At 36.2% G+C, this 15,616-nt stretch overlaps 1 protein-coding gene across 1 annotated transcript in view; it reads left to right on the forward strand.

Annotated features, from left to right (window-relative positions):
• ZFAND3 (zinc finger AN1-type containing 3) overlaps positions 1-15,616 on the forward strand; it is a 133,097-nt gene that overhangs the window by 23,786 nt on the left and 93,695 nt on the right. The window contains exons 2-3 of the mRNA XM_079298387.1: positions 9,143-9,183; positions 11,060-11,086. Of these exons, the coding sequence (XP_079154513.1) occupies positions 9,143-9,183; positions 11,060-11,086 (68 nt within the window). The remainder of the gene's footprint in view (positions 1-9,142; positions 9,184-11,059; positions 11,087-15,616) is intronic.

The following is a 15,616-nucleotide window of genomic DNA, read 5'->3' on the forward strand; positions in this document are numbered from 1 at the left end:
ATCTCTTCTCAAGGTTAAACATTCAAAATTTTGTTCTGAGCCAAGATTTTGTGCAATGTGTTTGTGAAAACATTAATTCGTAACATTTCTGCAATATAGTAAGATAGTTACACTCTTTCTTTGTTGTGGGATGGTTCTTTAGAGGGTGAGAGCCTCTGTTCATTACCTGATTGATACAAAATCAGGGACAGGCATCCACCTGAGAGCTATTAGGAAATAGACCACAATTTTGGGTTGACCAAGATGAACATGTAAACCTGCTTTTGCTAAGAGTAAGGTAGTCTTGGGTAGTTTATTCCAGTTTTAAAAGTGACTTTTTATGTGGGTTTTTCCCCCTACTTTCTTTGTCTTATTTTTTTGCTGTTGTAACAGCAGGGGGGAGTTGTTTTCTGACAGTGTAGGTAGATCTGCTTCCAGGAATGTTTTGTTTAGTTAACTGGCAAATTGCTCCTAGTGTAGGCATAATCTTAATACAATTCAAATTCCTGAGGAGGAGCTGAAGTACTCTTGTTTTCTAGAATAGGATCATGAGACATAGCTGCATTTTCACACCTGAGAACTGGACATGTCTGTGTGTAGTCAGTCAGGTGTAGATGCACCAGTGACTAGAATAAGAGCCCCATTGCTTCTTGACTGTGCAATTGGGTGTAAGGCAGACTGGGATGGAAGAAAGTGAATTTCCCATGGTGAAACTTCCCATCCAGCTAAAGTTTTGGGGACTACTGAAACCTCTTTGAATGAGGAGGAGGAAGAATGCCTGCTGACTTCATACTAGTACTTTCTTTCAGTTGTGTTTATTAACAATGCAATAAGGTAGGATTGTCAAAATTCTTCAGCTGCTTTTCAAGAAGTGCCACAGTTCTACTGTGGTGTGCAGTTACAGAAAGACTTGATAACCAAGGAGTGCAGAAAACCTTAAAAGGGCGTTTTTCTCTCCTTCATTAAATGTCTCTCTTTGCTGCTTTTTGGGGTTGTCTAGGCAGGTGAGAGATCCTGCTGGACAACTTGCTCATTACTAAATAGGACATAGGTCCTTATCCATCTCAGAGTAGTAATGCTTTCTTGCTTTGTCCAAGGTCTACTCTTTCCTTTTGGTTTTGGCTGCTTTATTTCTGAGCCTGTGCTTTTTAACTCATAGAATAGCTAGGATTCTAACTCATCCTCTCAGATCTTTTGCATATAGTGCACCTTCAAGTGCTTTCTCTCTCCGTGTTGGGATGGTCAACACTTGAAACTCCTTTTTGTTCAATTAATGTTTGACTTGTTAGACACAAAATGCAGGGCTCTGCAACAAAGTATTTGTTCTATAATTTTGGGGTTCTGCTAGCTTTTGAGAGAATATACATGGCACAGTATTTTTTAGTATAATTTGTTAATACTAATGCAGCAACAGCATTTTAAAACCAGTTTACATACCTTGTCCTTTTAAACATTACTTGGCATAAACCCTGCAGTCTTGGAAATACTGTGCAAAGCTGTTCCCTTCTCCCCCCACCAAGAATTCAAATGTTCTAGCCACTCTAAGCCATCATAATGGCAGGCATTTTTAAGTATACTTGTGCCATACAAAAATAACTTCGATTAAAAAAATTAAATACTTCTCTATGCATTTGCATTGAGAAGAAACACATTTGGCCTAAAATCAGCAAGAATCAAACATTTTGCTACTTTCTATGTCAAACCTGGCAGTTCAGGTAAGGAAGTATTTTAGGAAGATTTCCTGGCAAAGTTTGATATACCTTTAAGTCTGAGGACAAAATGGTTTCTTTCTTGAGGTTTCTCCTAGCTGCCTTTTTTTTTTTTTTTTTTTTTTCTAAGAATGTTTTACTATTTAGTATCTATTTACTGATCCTGTGGTTAAAGGAATAACTGAAATGGAATAGATTTTTGAGTGGTGCTTATCAGCAGAGCATTTATTGGAGTATCTGATCTGAAGAAAAAGATAAAGTTAATATCTCATATTCTAAATCTCAGGAGGGTGATTGTGTTGTCATAGGGCAATGTTAGTTATTACCTGCAATACACAGCAAAATAATATCCTTGAGGAATTGGTGGAAGGTGGGTAGATCACAACTGTAAAATTTTATTCCTACTTCACTAAAGGCCTCTTCAGCTCCTAGAATTCCAACCTTTTAATTGTCCTTTGAATAGTAGACTACACACCTTCTTGAAAAAGATTTTGAAGAGTTATCAGAGGAATGTTTGTTGTATGATTTTTCTGCTGAGATTTTTTTTTTAAAGTGTAGAGTTGTGTATTCATGGGAATATGAACCATTTAGCTTTGACTGGAGGGCAACGACATTGTAAGTTCAGCTAGAAACCAGATGAATCAGATTGAGGTACTCACAACCTGTCTCAGCTAGTTTAAATGCACTGGATTCTTTTTGCAGTTTAAGAATTGTTGGAGAAGGTTTTCGGTGAAAACTCTCAGTGTTTTTATGTGTTTTGTAAGATTCAGCTACTTCACTGTGTATTTTGCACATTCTCCCCTCTTTCCACTGTGTTTGTGCTCTTTTCTGGACTAATTGCCAACTGAGCACTTCAGTGTCTTTATGTATTTAAAACGTAAAAAGTCTTTCAGTCATAGAGTTTTAAAAGGATGCTTCAGTGTACCCATTGGAAAAAACCATAAATTATGATCCAGCTACTTCATTGGGCTACATCAGCGTGTCTTTTGAGCATGGAAAGCTGCCAGAAGGGCTTTGCATTAGTACACTGTTCATAAAGTTTGCCCTCCATTTCATTTCAAATTCAGGTAAGAACATGTGGCTTCACTGACTGAAGCATCATTTTCAGCAGTGTACCAAAAATCTGTAGATGATAAGCAACATTAAAATTGTTTATGGTGAAAATGAGAAGTCCAGTGTCAGAATACTGATGCTTTTAAAGCACAACCCCCTATAATAGCTGTAATTATAAAAAAATGTTACTGGTAACGCTTTTCTAATTGAACTAGAGTTTTTAACCCTGAACATATAGGTATAGAACAGATTTTGAATGCATTTGTGGGATACTTAATTTCAGATCTCAGTTCACTTAAAAATCTGTTTCTGAATGCCTGTGACTTTCTTGTTGCCAAATTCTCTGTAGGTCCACCTGCATTTACCATGCTCCATTTCTGCTCTTTTATTTGAAAGGAATTTGGCATGCATCATTTATGAAGAATAATTGAACTACCTCAGTTAAAAATATGAATAATTGTTTAAACTGCTGCAAAGAACTTGCTTATATTCCCTTAACAAGATAATAAATTGCCTATAAATATCAAATATGCAGCATATATGAAATCAGTGAGGTGACTTCTGATTTAGAAAAGTAAAATTTTTCAGAAGGTAGTGTACAGAATATATAGAACTTTCAAAGGACAACTGAGGATCTTGTTAACAGCCTAATTAACCTCCTTCCTGTACAAGGTGAAGCATTAGATGCTCTGAATGAATGATGAAAAGTGTCAGGTAAATACAGAATTCAATCGATTTTCTTTTAATAATAAATAATCCTTCTAATTTATTTGGATGAAAGTAAATGTGTCTGCTATGGTTTTGCTTTTGCTGTGTGCCAGGATTCAGCTCAGAGTGAATTCTTAGCAGAGGTCTAAGGCTTTGAAAATTGCTTTCTAATGGAAATGGTGACAGATCATTAACTACAGTAGTATAAATGCATTGATTTAACATGTGTATAGTTGTCCTAAGTTACCAAATGCATGACATAGTGTGTGCTGAGCATATAGGAAGTGTCTTTGTGGTTTTAACTAATTAATGACATGATTCATACTATGTTAATCTTTCTCAAACATAGGGCTCCTGACAATGTTGGACAGGTATCATTCAGGGGCTGAGATACATTTGTACTGTAGTGACATTGTGATCCCACTGTAATTGCTGTGCTGGAAGGGGACCAAGAAGCATTTAATGTGCTGCATTTAATCACCAATGCAATTACTGGGACACTGAAGTAGGTATGTTTTCCTGCTACCAAATCACAGCAACTTCTGAATCATAACAAACCGTTACTAGACGTGCTGGAAGGCTTTGTTTCCAATAAAAAGGCAGAACCTGGGATTTTATAGTCATACTTAATTAGCATCTGTGGTTTTAATATCTTTAAAATTAAATGTGTAATGCACATATGCTACATGGAAGCATTTTTTATCCAAAATATTTTTCTTCTATCATCAAAAAGCAGGAGAACAAAAATTCAAGAATTGTGATTATTCTGGTGTTGTTTTTCAAGCATGGAGAATACATACCTGTATGTATTAGACTTTTTACTGTGAGGCAGCTGCACAATTCTTGTCATTGGTAAGCATCTGCACTAATACTTGTTTACCATTACCTTAAAAAGCCTAGGTGACATGCTAATACAGGTGAAAGTGAGCATTTTGTATTGCCCTTAGGTACTTGGGTAGAGTAAAGCTAGTATTAGTTTTTAGTGTTTCTGGTCTTCTTTTGTTTTTTTGTATTAAAGATGGGATGGGCAAGTTCTGAAGTGCCTGACCATCTGCTGCAAGATGGAGGATTCTGTTACCAAACCTTCACTATTTATTTGGTGTGCCTATCTAAGTTTCTTGGCAGAAGTTTGTTTTTGGAAACTGAGTATCTTGAGATCAGTCAAATTTTGGTATACTTCTTAGCTTTCTTCAACTGCACAAAATTTCCACATATAACTTGTTCTTGAATCTTCAGAATAATACTGTCTTTTGATTCTGTTCATTCCGATTAGCTGCTGTGCATCTAACAGTTGTGTCTTTGAGTTTTAAGGTTAGAATTCAATTGCATTTTCTAAATGTGGTTTTGTATTGGTGGTCATTTCCTGGAAGAGGGGGAAAGAAAACCAAACATCCAGTGAAGACAGAGTAGAGTGTGCATTGATTTGGATGGTACCTTGCAATGATATACTGTAAAATGGGAGGGATAAAAGGAATAATTGATAGTATAGAGCATAAAATTAAGTTTATAAGATCAAGAGCTCTTCTTGGAGCAGATAAGGCCACTTCACACCTTCATAAGAATGTAAGGGAAGTACCATAAGAAAATGGAATCAGAGAAGCAGTCTCTTCAGTTTTCATAATTAGTTACATATCAATTGAGGCACATGTTATGAGCATGAATAGGATTTGAACTATGTGATTTTAGCTATTTAATGCCTGTTGCTGTCTCTCAGTTTGCATTATGCATCTTTAACTGAAGGTGCTGATGTGCATCTCTCTGAGGTTGGGACCTCAGGTCTATCTGAATGCTCAAATAATTGCTTTGCTGTGACAAGTTGTAGGCACAACAGCACAAGTAATGGATGATGCTTTGGAGAGCCTCAAATAGGCATTTTATTTTTACCCTTGCATGCAATTTATTTCCTGCTTAAAGTATAAGCATGTTAGAAATTCCAGGATTTCCCATTTCTTTGAATTTCTTCCTCTTTCAAAGTCGCTTTGTCAGTGCTACTGCTTTTATGGCCATGTTGAGGGAGTGGGTTTTTTCTTTTGGCAGCAGAGGCAATTTTAATACTTCTTTCAGACCAAGCCCTGAAAACTGTTGCATGCAATCATTCTGTAGCCTCTGGGCTTGAAGTATCCTCTGCGTTTAACTTAGACTGCCACTTGACCTTCTGAGTTTGCTTCACCTTGTGGCTTCCAATCTACATAATAATTTTGTGTCACACTTGAGTTAAATGGTTTCTTTTTGACAGATGAAGTATCTTCAAAGAGATTTTAACAATATATTCTGCCTCAGTGATAAGGCCATTCTATTTGACTTGATTTATCTATAAATATGAATGTCTTTCTGAATACCAGCTTAAATTATGTAAAAGTGGAGATTATAAATTATCTGTATAAAAATTACTTTCTAGGGATATTGTACATATAAAATGTATACTGTGAGTAATTCTGGATTAGGTGCTGTTCAGCATGAAGCTGATGTTTTGTGAAGGAAATCCAGAAATTACTATAATATGTCCAGTTAAAAACCATGGTGATTTGATATCAGATTCAGAAGCATATCCTAAGCCAGCTGCATCAGAAGAGTGTAGAAGTATTGGGTGTCAGCCTAAAGACTTGCAGGCTAAAACACACAATTCTCACTGCCAGGACTTAGAATTCTAGCTTCGCCGTGCCTTATACACCACTACAGTCATGATTTTGCTATGTGTTCCTAGAAACAGAAATTGTATTGCCTTCCCTAAAAGTCATCCAGGATCATTTTTTTTTCCTATGAAGTGGAAACAGGAGGTTGTGTCATGATCAAGATTTTTGGTATTTCAGAACTTCAAGTGTTTCACATAAAATTGTCTTGAGAAGTAACAGATATTGAAGATGTATGATTTTTGAGAAGGTTGTTGGAAACAAAGAAATTTGACATTTTTGTGTTCCTCCCTGGCACTGTAAGCTTCTGGTGAATTCTGGAGTCACAGAGAAATAATTAAACTAGAGATGTGGTTAACATGTGATTTGCGAGAGTACAGCAATGTGCAGGTTTGCTCAGTTTTAATTCTGATGAGTGAATCCTTGCCTGCTGAAAAGAGCAGATCCTAGCAATGAGAGGAGGGATTTGCAGTGTAGTAAAAAGCTGTCAAACATTTTACTTGACAAACAGTAACCTACTAATTTTGATGTATATAAATTGCATAATGCATTTTCTTCGTAAAACCTTTGCTCTAATTGAATACTTCATTTTTACAAAGAAGCTGATTGATTGTTGATCAATTCCATTACTCTGTCTTTGCTGTTTTCTTAGTTCTAGTGTAGTGTTTCTTTCTGCTTTCACAGAAGTGACTGTGTAAAAGAATCTAATAGCAAAACCACTCAAGGTTCAGGTTCTCGTCATAGTAGTAGCTTCAGACTGACTTGGATGCCTTGAAAAGTCATGTACAAGGATCGAAGAGAAAGTGATCCTTGAAACTGTGTTACTTGGCTTACAAGGTCACTTGTCCAGTAGTGCTGTCCTTTCAGAAAATTTCAGGGGGTTTGGTGGGTTAGAAGAATGTGGCAGCCTTTTTTCTCTTTTTCACAGAGCTCTGTGTTATGTTTGCATCTGTGTTTTTCACTGTGGGTGTACTGATAAGTAAATATTATATGAGGCTTTGGATTGATATTTAACAGCTGAGATGGTTGATTATACCACTGAAAACATTTGTCATTGCCCATTCCAATGTCATCAGTATGAACCAGCTGAACTCTGCCTTTCTTTTTCTTTGCTGCCCCTGGGGTTTAATGGCTTTGCAGAGAAGGTCCTGCCTGGCATATTGAGCTGCTCCAGGAGGTCTAACCCATAAGCAGTGAGTACTGACCTGCAGCACACTAATGCTGCAGGTGTTGACTCACCATGCTGTTTTTAATTGCAGTTCTCTTGAAGGTAGATAATCTGTGCATACCCTGAACACATTAAATCTTTGGGTATCTACCAATCTGATGATAAATTTGTATGGCTGCAAATGCTGATCTGCTTTTCTTTTCTTGGGAATTAACTTTTCTTTTGTGCACATACCGTTTGCATTTAAAACTAGATTTCATGTGTCTGTGGCTCTTTCTATACCTGGCAAATGGTTGTCTCAAATCTCTGGTGACTGTTCTTACAGTATTTTTGAGCCTGATGTAAACCAGCTTTCAGATGTGCATGAACTGAAAAGCATCTGTAATGTTTTGATGTGAATGATACCAAGATATGATTGACCAAGACTGAAATTACTTTATGACTAGAAAGTCATTCCAAATAACCATCTGCAAATTTGGGCAGGGGGAGTCTATAATTCTGATATGTGTTTATTTTGTGATATAATTGCTTTGAAAAAATTGTCAATTTTTTTTTTTTTGTGTCAAGGTAACAAGCAGTTTTTTATAATTTATGTGTTACTAGACACAGATCTCCTCTCAAAATTCCATTCCTGTTTGGTTGGAGACTGGAAACAACTGTTTTGGTAATCTCAGTTGTTTCTTTGCATTCATTTTTCTGGAGGAAAAGATGCAGCTAATTTGGCTAAATGATATGTTCCAGCTGGAGTCTGCCCTGGGGAGGAAAAATGGTCTTATGAGCATGGACAGTTTTGGTACAACCTTGCCTGTTAATAGGTACTTTCAGACTTTCCCAGGATGGCATTAATGCCTGTAAATAGTGGCAGAGTTGATTCAGGAATGCTGAACAAATCAAATATTGGGCAGTGTGCACAGAAACCAGTTTGTTCTTACCTAAGGATACTCCAACACAGAGAGAACTTTTGAGAATATTCTCTGGGTCACTTTGTAAAGGAGATGTGATGTTAGAAGAGAACATTTTGTAAACTGGGGGAAATGTGGTGTATTGCTTTGGATATTTGCATGGGAGCCCTAGAGAGGTCTTATAACCTTAATTTTTTGGGGGGTTTTTTTGTTTGTTTTTTTTTTTTGTTTCATTTTTATTTTTTGTGCGGCTACTGACTTTGAGGTTTGACCACCTGTGTCATAATTGCAAATGCACTTTGTAGACATCTGGGAGGCTTAAGATATTGCTGTTCTCCTGCTGTTTTTCTCTTAGCTGAAAGTTTCTGTCCTCAAAGCTCAGCCACCCTAGTGGATCGTATGAACTATCCTAGTCCATGTCAGTGCAAAGTCAGCCAGGTTATTTTAAATTACTGCTGAATTCAGCTGAAGGTAGTAATGAACAGCTTGATATAATAACTACTTCAGCCATTCCAGCTAGACTTCCAAGAGCACATCTGTCTGTGTCCTTATAAGTACAATACTTTAATCTCTCCCATACTGTATTGTATTCAGGATTTGTCAGGACTGCAGAGCAGCTGCCAAGGGGAGTCTAATATTCAAGTGGAATGTATTGGTGCTTCCTGTCTATCATTATCATTACATTGCAATACGAAGATTAGAATGATGTATGTCCGACATATACATTTAATGGTAAAATAAGTTTGTTTTCATTTAAGAGGTAAATGTGTAGAAGTCATATTTTGGAAATCCCTTGGAAAGAAATTACCATCCAAAGTCTCTTTCCATACCCTAGTTTCTAGTTCAGCACTTCTAGCCACTCTCCTTTGATTCCTAGCCATTTAAGATTTTACCTTCTCTGTACCCTTGCTTCATTACCCCCAACACTTCCCTGTATTCATTAGAAATATAATGAATTTTTTAGCTCTATTTTTTTTTATTTTTTTGCCCCAGGTCCAGCAAGACTATGAATCTCTGTTCCAAATGCTTTGCTGGTAAGTGCAGTAAAAGGTTTTGTGTTTCCCTTAGATTATTGAAACCACATTCTTGGCATCTCCCTTAGGATTTGTGCATGGGTTTCTCTTCCTTCAGTGTGTATATGTAATCAGATTTTTCTCACTTTGGTGCTTCCTTTATTTGCTAATCAAAAACCCCTTGTGTAAATGTACCCATCAAACCTTGTTCTTGAACTTTAGGGAATTTAGGTACATCCTTGAAGCTCTGTTGCCAGCACAGCTCCTGTACCGATGGTGTGGTTTCCACAACACAAGTCTGAATTGTAATTTGGAACTTTGTAGGATTTATTTTGTAATAACCTCTGATATACAGAATGGTTAAAAAACTTAAAAGAAAAAGCTGGTATAGGACACCTCGTTCCATTTCCTTTAACCAGCAGCTTTTGAACATTAAATCATCAGTAAGTCGTTGGTAGGCTGTTCTAATTGCTTCATAATATTTTCTTATTGTAAGGTCATTGCTATTCTGTAAAATCTTAAGAATTGTTATTAACCTTTTCCTATTAACAGCTTCTAGCTTTGCCCTTCTGAATTAATTTTTTTATTATTTAGTATTGTAACCTTCCTTTTAATTGTAATTAAGATCCTCTCATAGCTCATGGTTTTTAACTGTCTTGGGCCAACTGATAAACTTTTAAAAGGTTCAGCTTTTTTTTTTTTTTAACTTTAAAGCTTTTTTAGCATTTTTTAAACAAAAAAAAGAATTTTGACTTACATTTCAGATCTTGGGTTCAGCATCACTTCACTAAAAAAACACATGGGAAATAAAGGTTGTTAAAAGGTTGTTCAGCAAAATGTATTTCTCTGGCTGTTTTCCAAAGGCATGGGTCTCTGGAAAGGGTATATTGAAGAAAGTAAGTAATTTCTTGTACTCTTTGCCTACTGACCACAGTCACAAACAAGTCTTTGATTTGACTCAGTAGGATTGTTATGTTTCATATTGGCACTGTAAATAACTTGTGTTTGTGTACTCAGCAGTGCAGGTGTTCTGATTGTGAGACATCAAAACAGCCCATCCCTCATTTGCTGAGTTTAGCAGAGTACCCAACACTTCACAGCCAGCAGACCAGGCATTAGGCAGAGCATTTCTTCTTTTGTTTTTTACCAATTTGGTTTTGTTTCTTTGTTTGTAATTTTGTTTCTTTTTAATAAGAAAAAAAGTTCTTGGCTTCTATTATGCAATTTTTTTTGAAATGCCATTACCTCTGATACAGTTCATTTTTCTCTGCTGTAAAATTGTAAGATGAGACCTTGTGTGATTGGCAGGGTGGGGGTGGGAGAGCTTATGTTTTTAAAATTTCAAGATGTTCCCTAGAGCCTGTTTATTTTAATGATATAAGTCTTTGGGAGAGTTTTAAGAATATAAAGAGCTACTAGTGGTTGGAATAAAGGTACTGTAGAAGATACTGTGGAAAAAAGACAAATTTACTTTATCTTATTTAGGTCTTTAATATAGTTCCTTCAGCAAGTAGTATTGAAATAACCATTTCTGTTGGAGTCATAACTCAGAACCTCTGAGTGTCATCATGCCAACATAAAAGTGGTTTTCTGTTTTTTTCTTTTTTTCACAGATGTTGCTAAAATATTTTTAGCATATTTTTATACTGGGTTTTTAGCCACATATTGATATAGAAAGATATGTACTCCTGTTTCTGTTTAACCACCACAGGTAGCAAGATTTTAGGCAATTAAGGTGTTGAAATATGTTTTTCAGTTTCAGGCACTCCTAAGAGAAAGAATGTGGAAAATAGTTCCTCTTTTTTTTTCTTTTAATATGGCAGATTATGTTGAAGCAGAGGGAATATTTCAAAATATTATTTCTCTTGACCATCATTTCCTTTTCCTTTTATTTCAGAAAAAAGAAATCCACACAACGAAAAAGGTTAGTAACTCTTTAATTTACTTTTTTTGTTAATTTATTTTTTTAGGCGAAAGAATCCAGTCTTCCTTTAAAAAAAAAATAATTTGAGACATAGCAGGAAAGACCCTTACATTTGTGTAAGCATTCCTTTTCTTATATGTATCAGGGGAGAAGAGCAGCAAGTCCTTCTAGGGATGAAACGTTCTGTTTACAGTGCAGTATGATTTATTTGTGCAACCTCCTTATCTTAGCAGGTTTTTCAGACTTTCTGAACTATCAACAAGTTTGTAAATACGTGATCACAAAGTCCTCTTTGCTTCTGCATTTCCTGGCTTCCCTGTTCTGGTTCTGCCAGGGCAGGGTTGATTTCTACAGTAGCCAGGAGGAAGCATGGCTAGGACAGGAGGTTATTCTGTACCACCTCCCCTCATTGCCAGGGGTGGGGGAAAGAGACATTACTCCAGGGAGAAGGTGCTGCATTCCAGTCAATAAAGTCTGGCAGAGGGAGTGGTTGGGTAATGCCAGTTCTGAGCATTTTGCATGTGAACCACTCTCCTCTCTCTGGTACATTTTTGTTAGTAATATTGTCACCATTAATGTTTGTTTTCTTATCTCATTGCTGTTTCCAGTAAATTGTTATCTCAGACTGCAGTCTTTACCTTTGTGCCTCCAATTCTCCTCTCCAGCCTGACATGAGGGAAGAGGGAAGTGAGGGAGCAGCTTGTGGTTTGGAGTTTCAGTGGGACACTAAATTTGGGAATGTCAGTCCTAAAACATGACACCCATCCCTTAGGGAAAAATGGTCAAGCTTGACATCCATCAGAGTAATTAGCCCAGAACTGGAGCAGAGGCTAATGTCAATTCGCCTTATTGTTTGACCAAATAGTTCTGTTTTCTAAATTTATTGTCAAAACGAATTCACTGAATTTTCAGTCACATTTCTCTGAAGATGAGACAAACTGCAAAAACAACCAGATGATATAACAGGGAGACTGGCATTCCTTGTTTTGGTTGTCTTTTGTACTTTTTCTTGCATTAAGTGGGGGAATACTGCTCACAAGTTATTACAGATATTGTTTTTCTGTTTTGTATGTCAAGAATGAGCTCCATATTGCACAGATAACTTGCAGCCCCTTGCCTGTAACTGTCCAGTGTTTTCATCTAGTTCAGAAAGTTCACTAAGCTCTTCTGTACAACCACAAAATTGCTGTTCATTTGCCACAGACCAGTTCTTAGATTTTATATAAGGATTGATAAATACTGCAGAAGAGCTTGAAGTTAGCTACCCTCTTCAGTTGTCTTTGCCTCCTCTTCACACCATCTGCCTGTTCCAGTAAAGAAAACCTGACTTGTTTTACTTAAACCCTGTAGAAGCAACAAACTCTGAAATGTTCAAGAGCTTCTCTAAAATAATTTCAAGTTAATTGTACTTCTGCAAAGTACTTCACAACATTCTGTCTCCAATTCAGTGCTGACCGTGTGTTATCAATGCCTCAGAGTCTCCAGATACAGAACAAGTGTAACCCTACATATTGAAGTGCTTCAAATAAATGCACTCTTTAGATGGTGAAGACAAAGTGGCTTCAGACTTCCCATGCATCTAGAATACAAATGCAGTAAAGTGGTGTCGGTTTCAGAAGTTTTTTTTTTGGTGGGGTTTTCTTGAGAGAATATAGACCGGTGAGAAAAAAAGAAGTTAATTATGGCCAGAGTATCTCTCTTCGTGACACTGCATTTTTCAAGAATGCTGCAACCTTTCTTCTTTCAATATGGTAAACTGTGTGTTCTGAGTGATTACATACAGGACAGTGATGAGTTAAAATTATGAAAAGTACTCTTTATTAACCTATCTTTGCTCCCATTAGGTTTATGGAAGTACTAGTATCAACTTCAGTTAGGGACATTGTTTGAGTACTTTTTGACATGCCACTTGATATAAAGTAAAATCTTTCAAGCAGGAATTCTGCATTTGTGGAAACAGCACCTGGTACCTCAAGAATTCAATTTTAATTGGAACCTCTGGGAACAGTCACAGAATGAACTATTACAGAGTACAAACAAAAACTTAAATAGAGAAAATGATAAAACTACACTTTCTACTTACATCACTCCCAAAAAATGCAGTCTATCTTTAATCCTTTTGATTGTGAGCCAAAAAGGCTTAATTTGTGTTATGTTCTATCAGCAATGGAAAGAGAGGTACAGGAAGTGGATTTCAGCTTGTTCAGTATTGTGCAAAGCTAAAGGTAAGTGCAGCAAAGGATGATGCAGTTGCAAAACTGGAAGAAGATAAAATATGATTTAGAGTATTCTTGGATTTGTGAATTAAAATCATAGGCATTCTATCTGAACATGTAATTGAAACTTCTGGAGGTGGGTATCCATACCTTTATCCAGCTGTGCAATATTTATATTAATGTATGTAAAGTGTCACTGAAATTGAAAGATAACACAGCCATATAACTCAAGAATTGTCTGAATTTTAGGGGCTTCAACTCATAGTTCAGTCTTAATTGTAGGTTGAAATAAAACACATATTTTTAATTACTGGATTCTTGTTGAGTAAAAAAACTAGAAATTTTTAATCTTGATTATACTAGCAGAAAGTATTGCTAGAACCAGATCTGTATTTTCAGTACATATGCTTAACTCTTTGCTAGGTTATGATGAAAATTTCAAACTTGGATAGTATTTTTTATGATCCTGAATTGAAAAGATCTAATAAGGAGTGAAAAAGAAAAATAGACATTAATATGTACTATATATTGTCTGAGTCTAGAAGTGTCAGATTGTTCATGTATTGCTTGAACTCAGATGTCTGACTATAGAGTTACTTCATATTTTTGAATATTTTAGCCTTCTTCCTTTGTTGAACAGATCTTTATTTTGTCGTGCTTAAATCACGCACAGTGTTTGGAGCTTACAAAATTGGCAGTTTTTTGTGTCTCAGACTTACTGAATAGTGCAATTTCCTTTTCTCTCAGTTTTTGTAAATCTTGGGAGCTCTTTAGAACTTGTCTGTTATTCCTGCCACGTCTGGCAGTAATGACTCCTATTGTAAGCATGAGCTGGCAAAAATCAGTGTTCCTGCCTAAATAGATTTTGCTGTTAATTAACTGCTGATTTGATTCTTAGTCAAGCTTACAGCTTGCTTACTGGAAACCTTTTCAGCAGATGCATCTTGCATGTTGCTAGTTCAAATTATGCTTTTTTTGATGTACCCTATTGTATGGTAATCACTAAATTATGCTTCATTCAGCATTGTGTTCATAAAGTTTTCAGTCCTAAATGAATGATACAAATCTGTTATGTTTGTATTTTTCACATGCTTGTAATTTCTGATGTGAATCCACTAGTTTTAGTACTTTGTTAGAAAAGCAGCAAGAAGTGTTTCCAGAAATTTGAAAACATCACTAAGAACTAGTTTTCTTTACCAGTACACATTTCTTTCTTCAGTATGGCATTCCCTTTGTTGGCTCCTAATAGAAGCCAGTGCTTCAATATGTTGCTTCATTAGACTAGAATTTGCTGCTGTATTCACATCTGTCTTTGTACATTGAAGTACATGGGCTGCCTGCTACAAAAAATGGCCTCACTGGCTAGAGTTTGAAAGTAGTCAAATTTCATCTTTAACTTCTATTAAGCAGTCAAGCTTGCAGCTAAATATTTCTTTGGAAAACTGTATAGCTGTTACAATGGCAACAAAAATGTTTCTTATTTCTCCAGTGCCTTCTAGTAAAGAATATAACATTTCAGATATAACCATAGATATTGTTTGGCATACACTCAATTTCCTTTACTCTGTACCCAAAGAACTTCTAAATGGGTAAACCTGGTAGGAAAAAGATGTTTTAGCATAATTAGTAAGCTTGAAATATGAGATGTGTGCTAAGCTTGAAAAAGGGAGTCACCATGAAATGGAATTAAGAAAAAGATTGGATAAACTGCTTCAGTTATTTATATGCTTGATTTGCACTGCTGACCCCAATCATTCATTTTACTCTGTTAGTATGTATTATCCTTTGGCAAAAAATGTAAAAAATCTGAGTAGTAGCTCTGTTTGGACTGCTAAAACAGAGCAATATTTTGTGGAAAGTTTGGGAAGGGATTTTTAGTTGACTCCTTTAACCCTAAGCTCTCTTTAAGGTTTGGAGGGGAAATACAAATCAGGAGAAAATTAATTTATTCAAATACAGTTGTATGATCTAAACTTATGGACTAATCATTTTGCATTTGTCAAAAGTAAACATAAACCAAATCATCATATTTATTTATACAGTAGTTTCCTAGGTCTCAGATTATAACTGGAGAATTGGAAATTCTGGAGAGATGGATACCTGACGTTTTCTGTCCTTGTTAAATACAGAGCACATGCTGAGTGACGTTAGTAAAACATTACTTTAGGGGTCCATATCTACATTGTCATGGCATGGAAGCTGCAGATTGCAGTGCTCCTGTGTTGCTTTGTTTCAATACTGATCTGATTTGGCTGTGCATTGTATAAAAAGATGGGGAGGATGCTGTGTGGAAGACACGACCCTTGCTGGCCTG

The sequence above is a fragment of the Erithacus rubecula genome, assembly GCF_903797595.1.
Source record: "Erithacus rubecula genome assembly, chromosome: 2".
NCBI lineage: Eukaryota > Metazoa > Chordata > Aves > Passeriformes > Muscicapidae > Erithacus > Erithacus rubecula.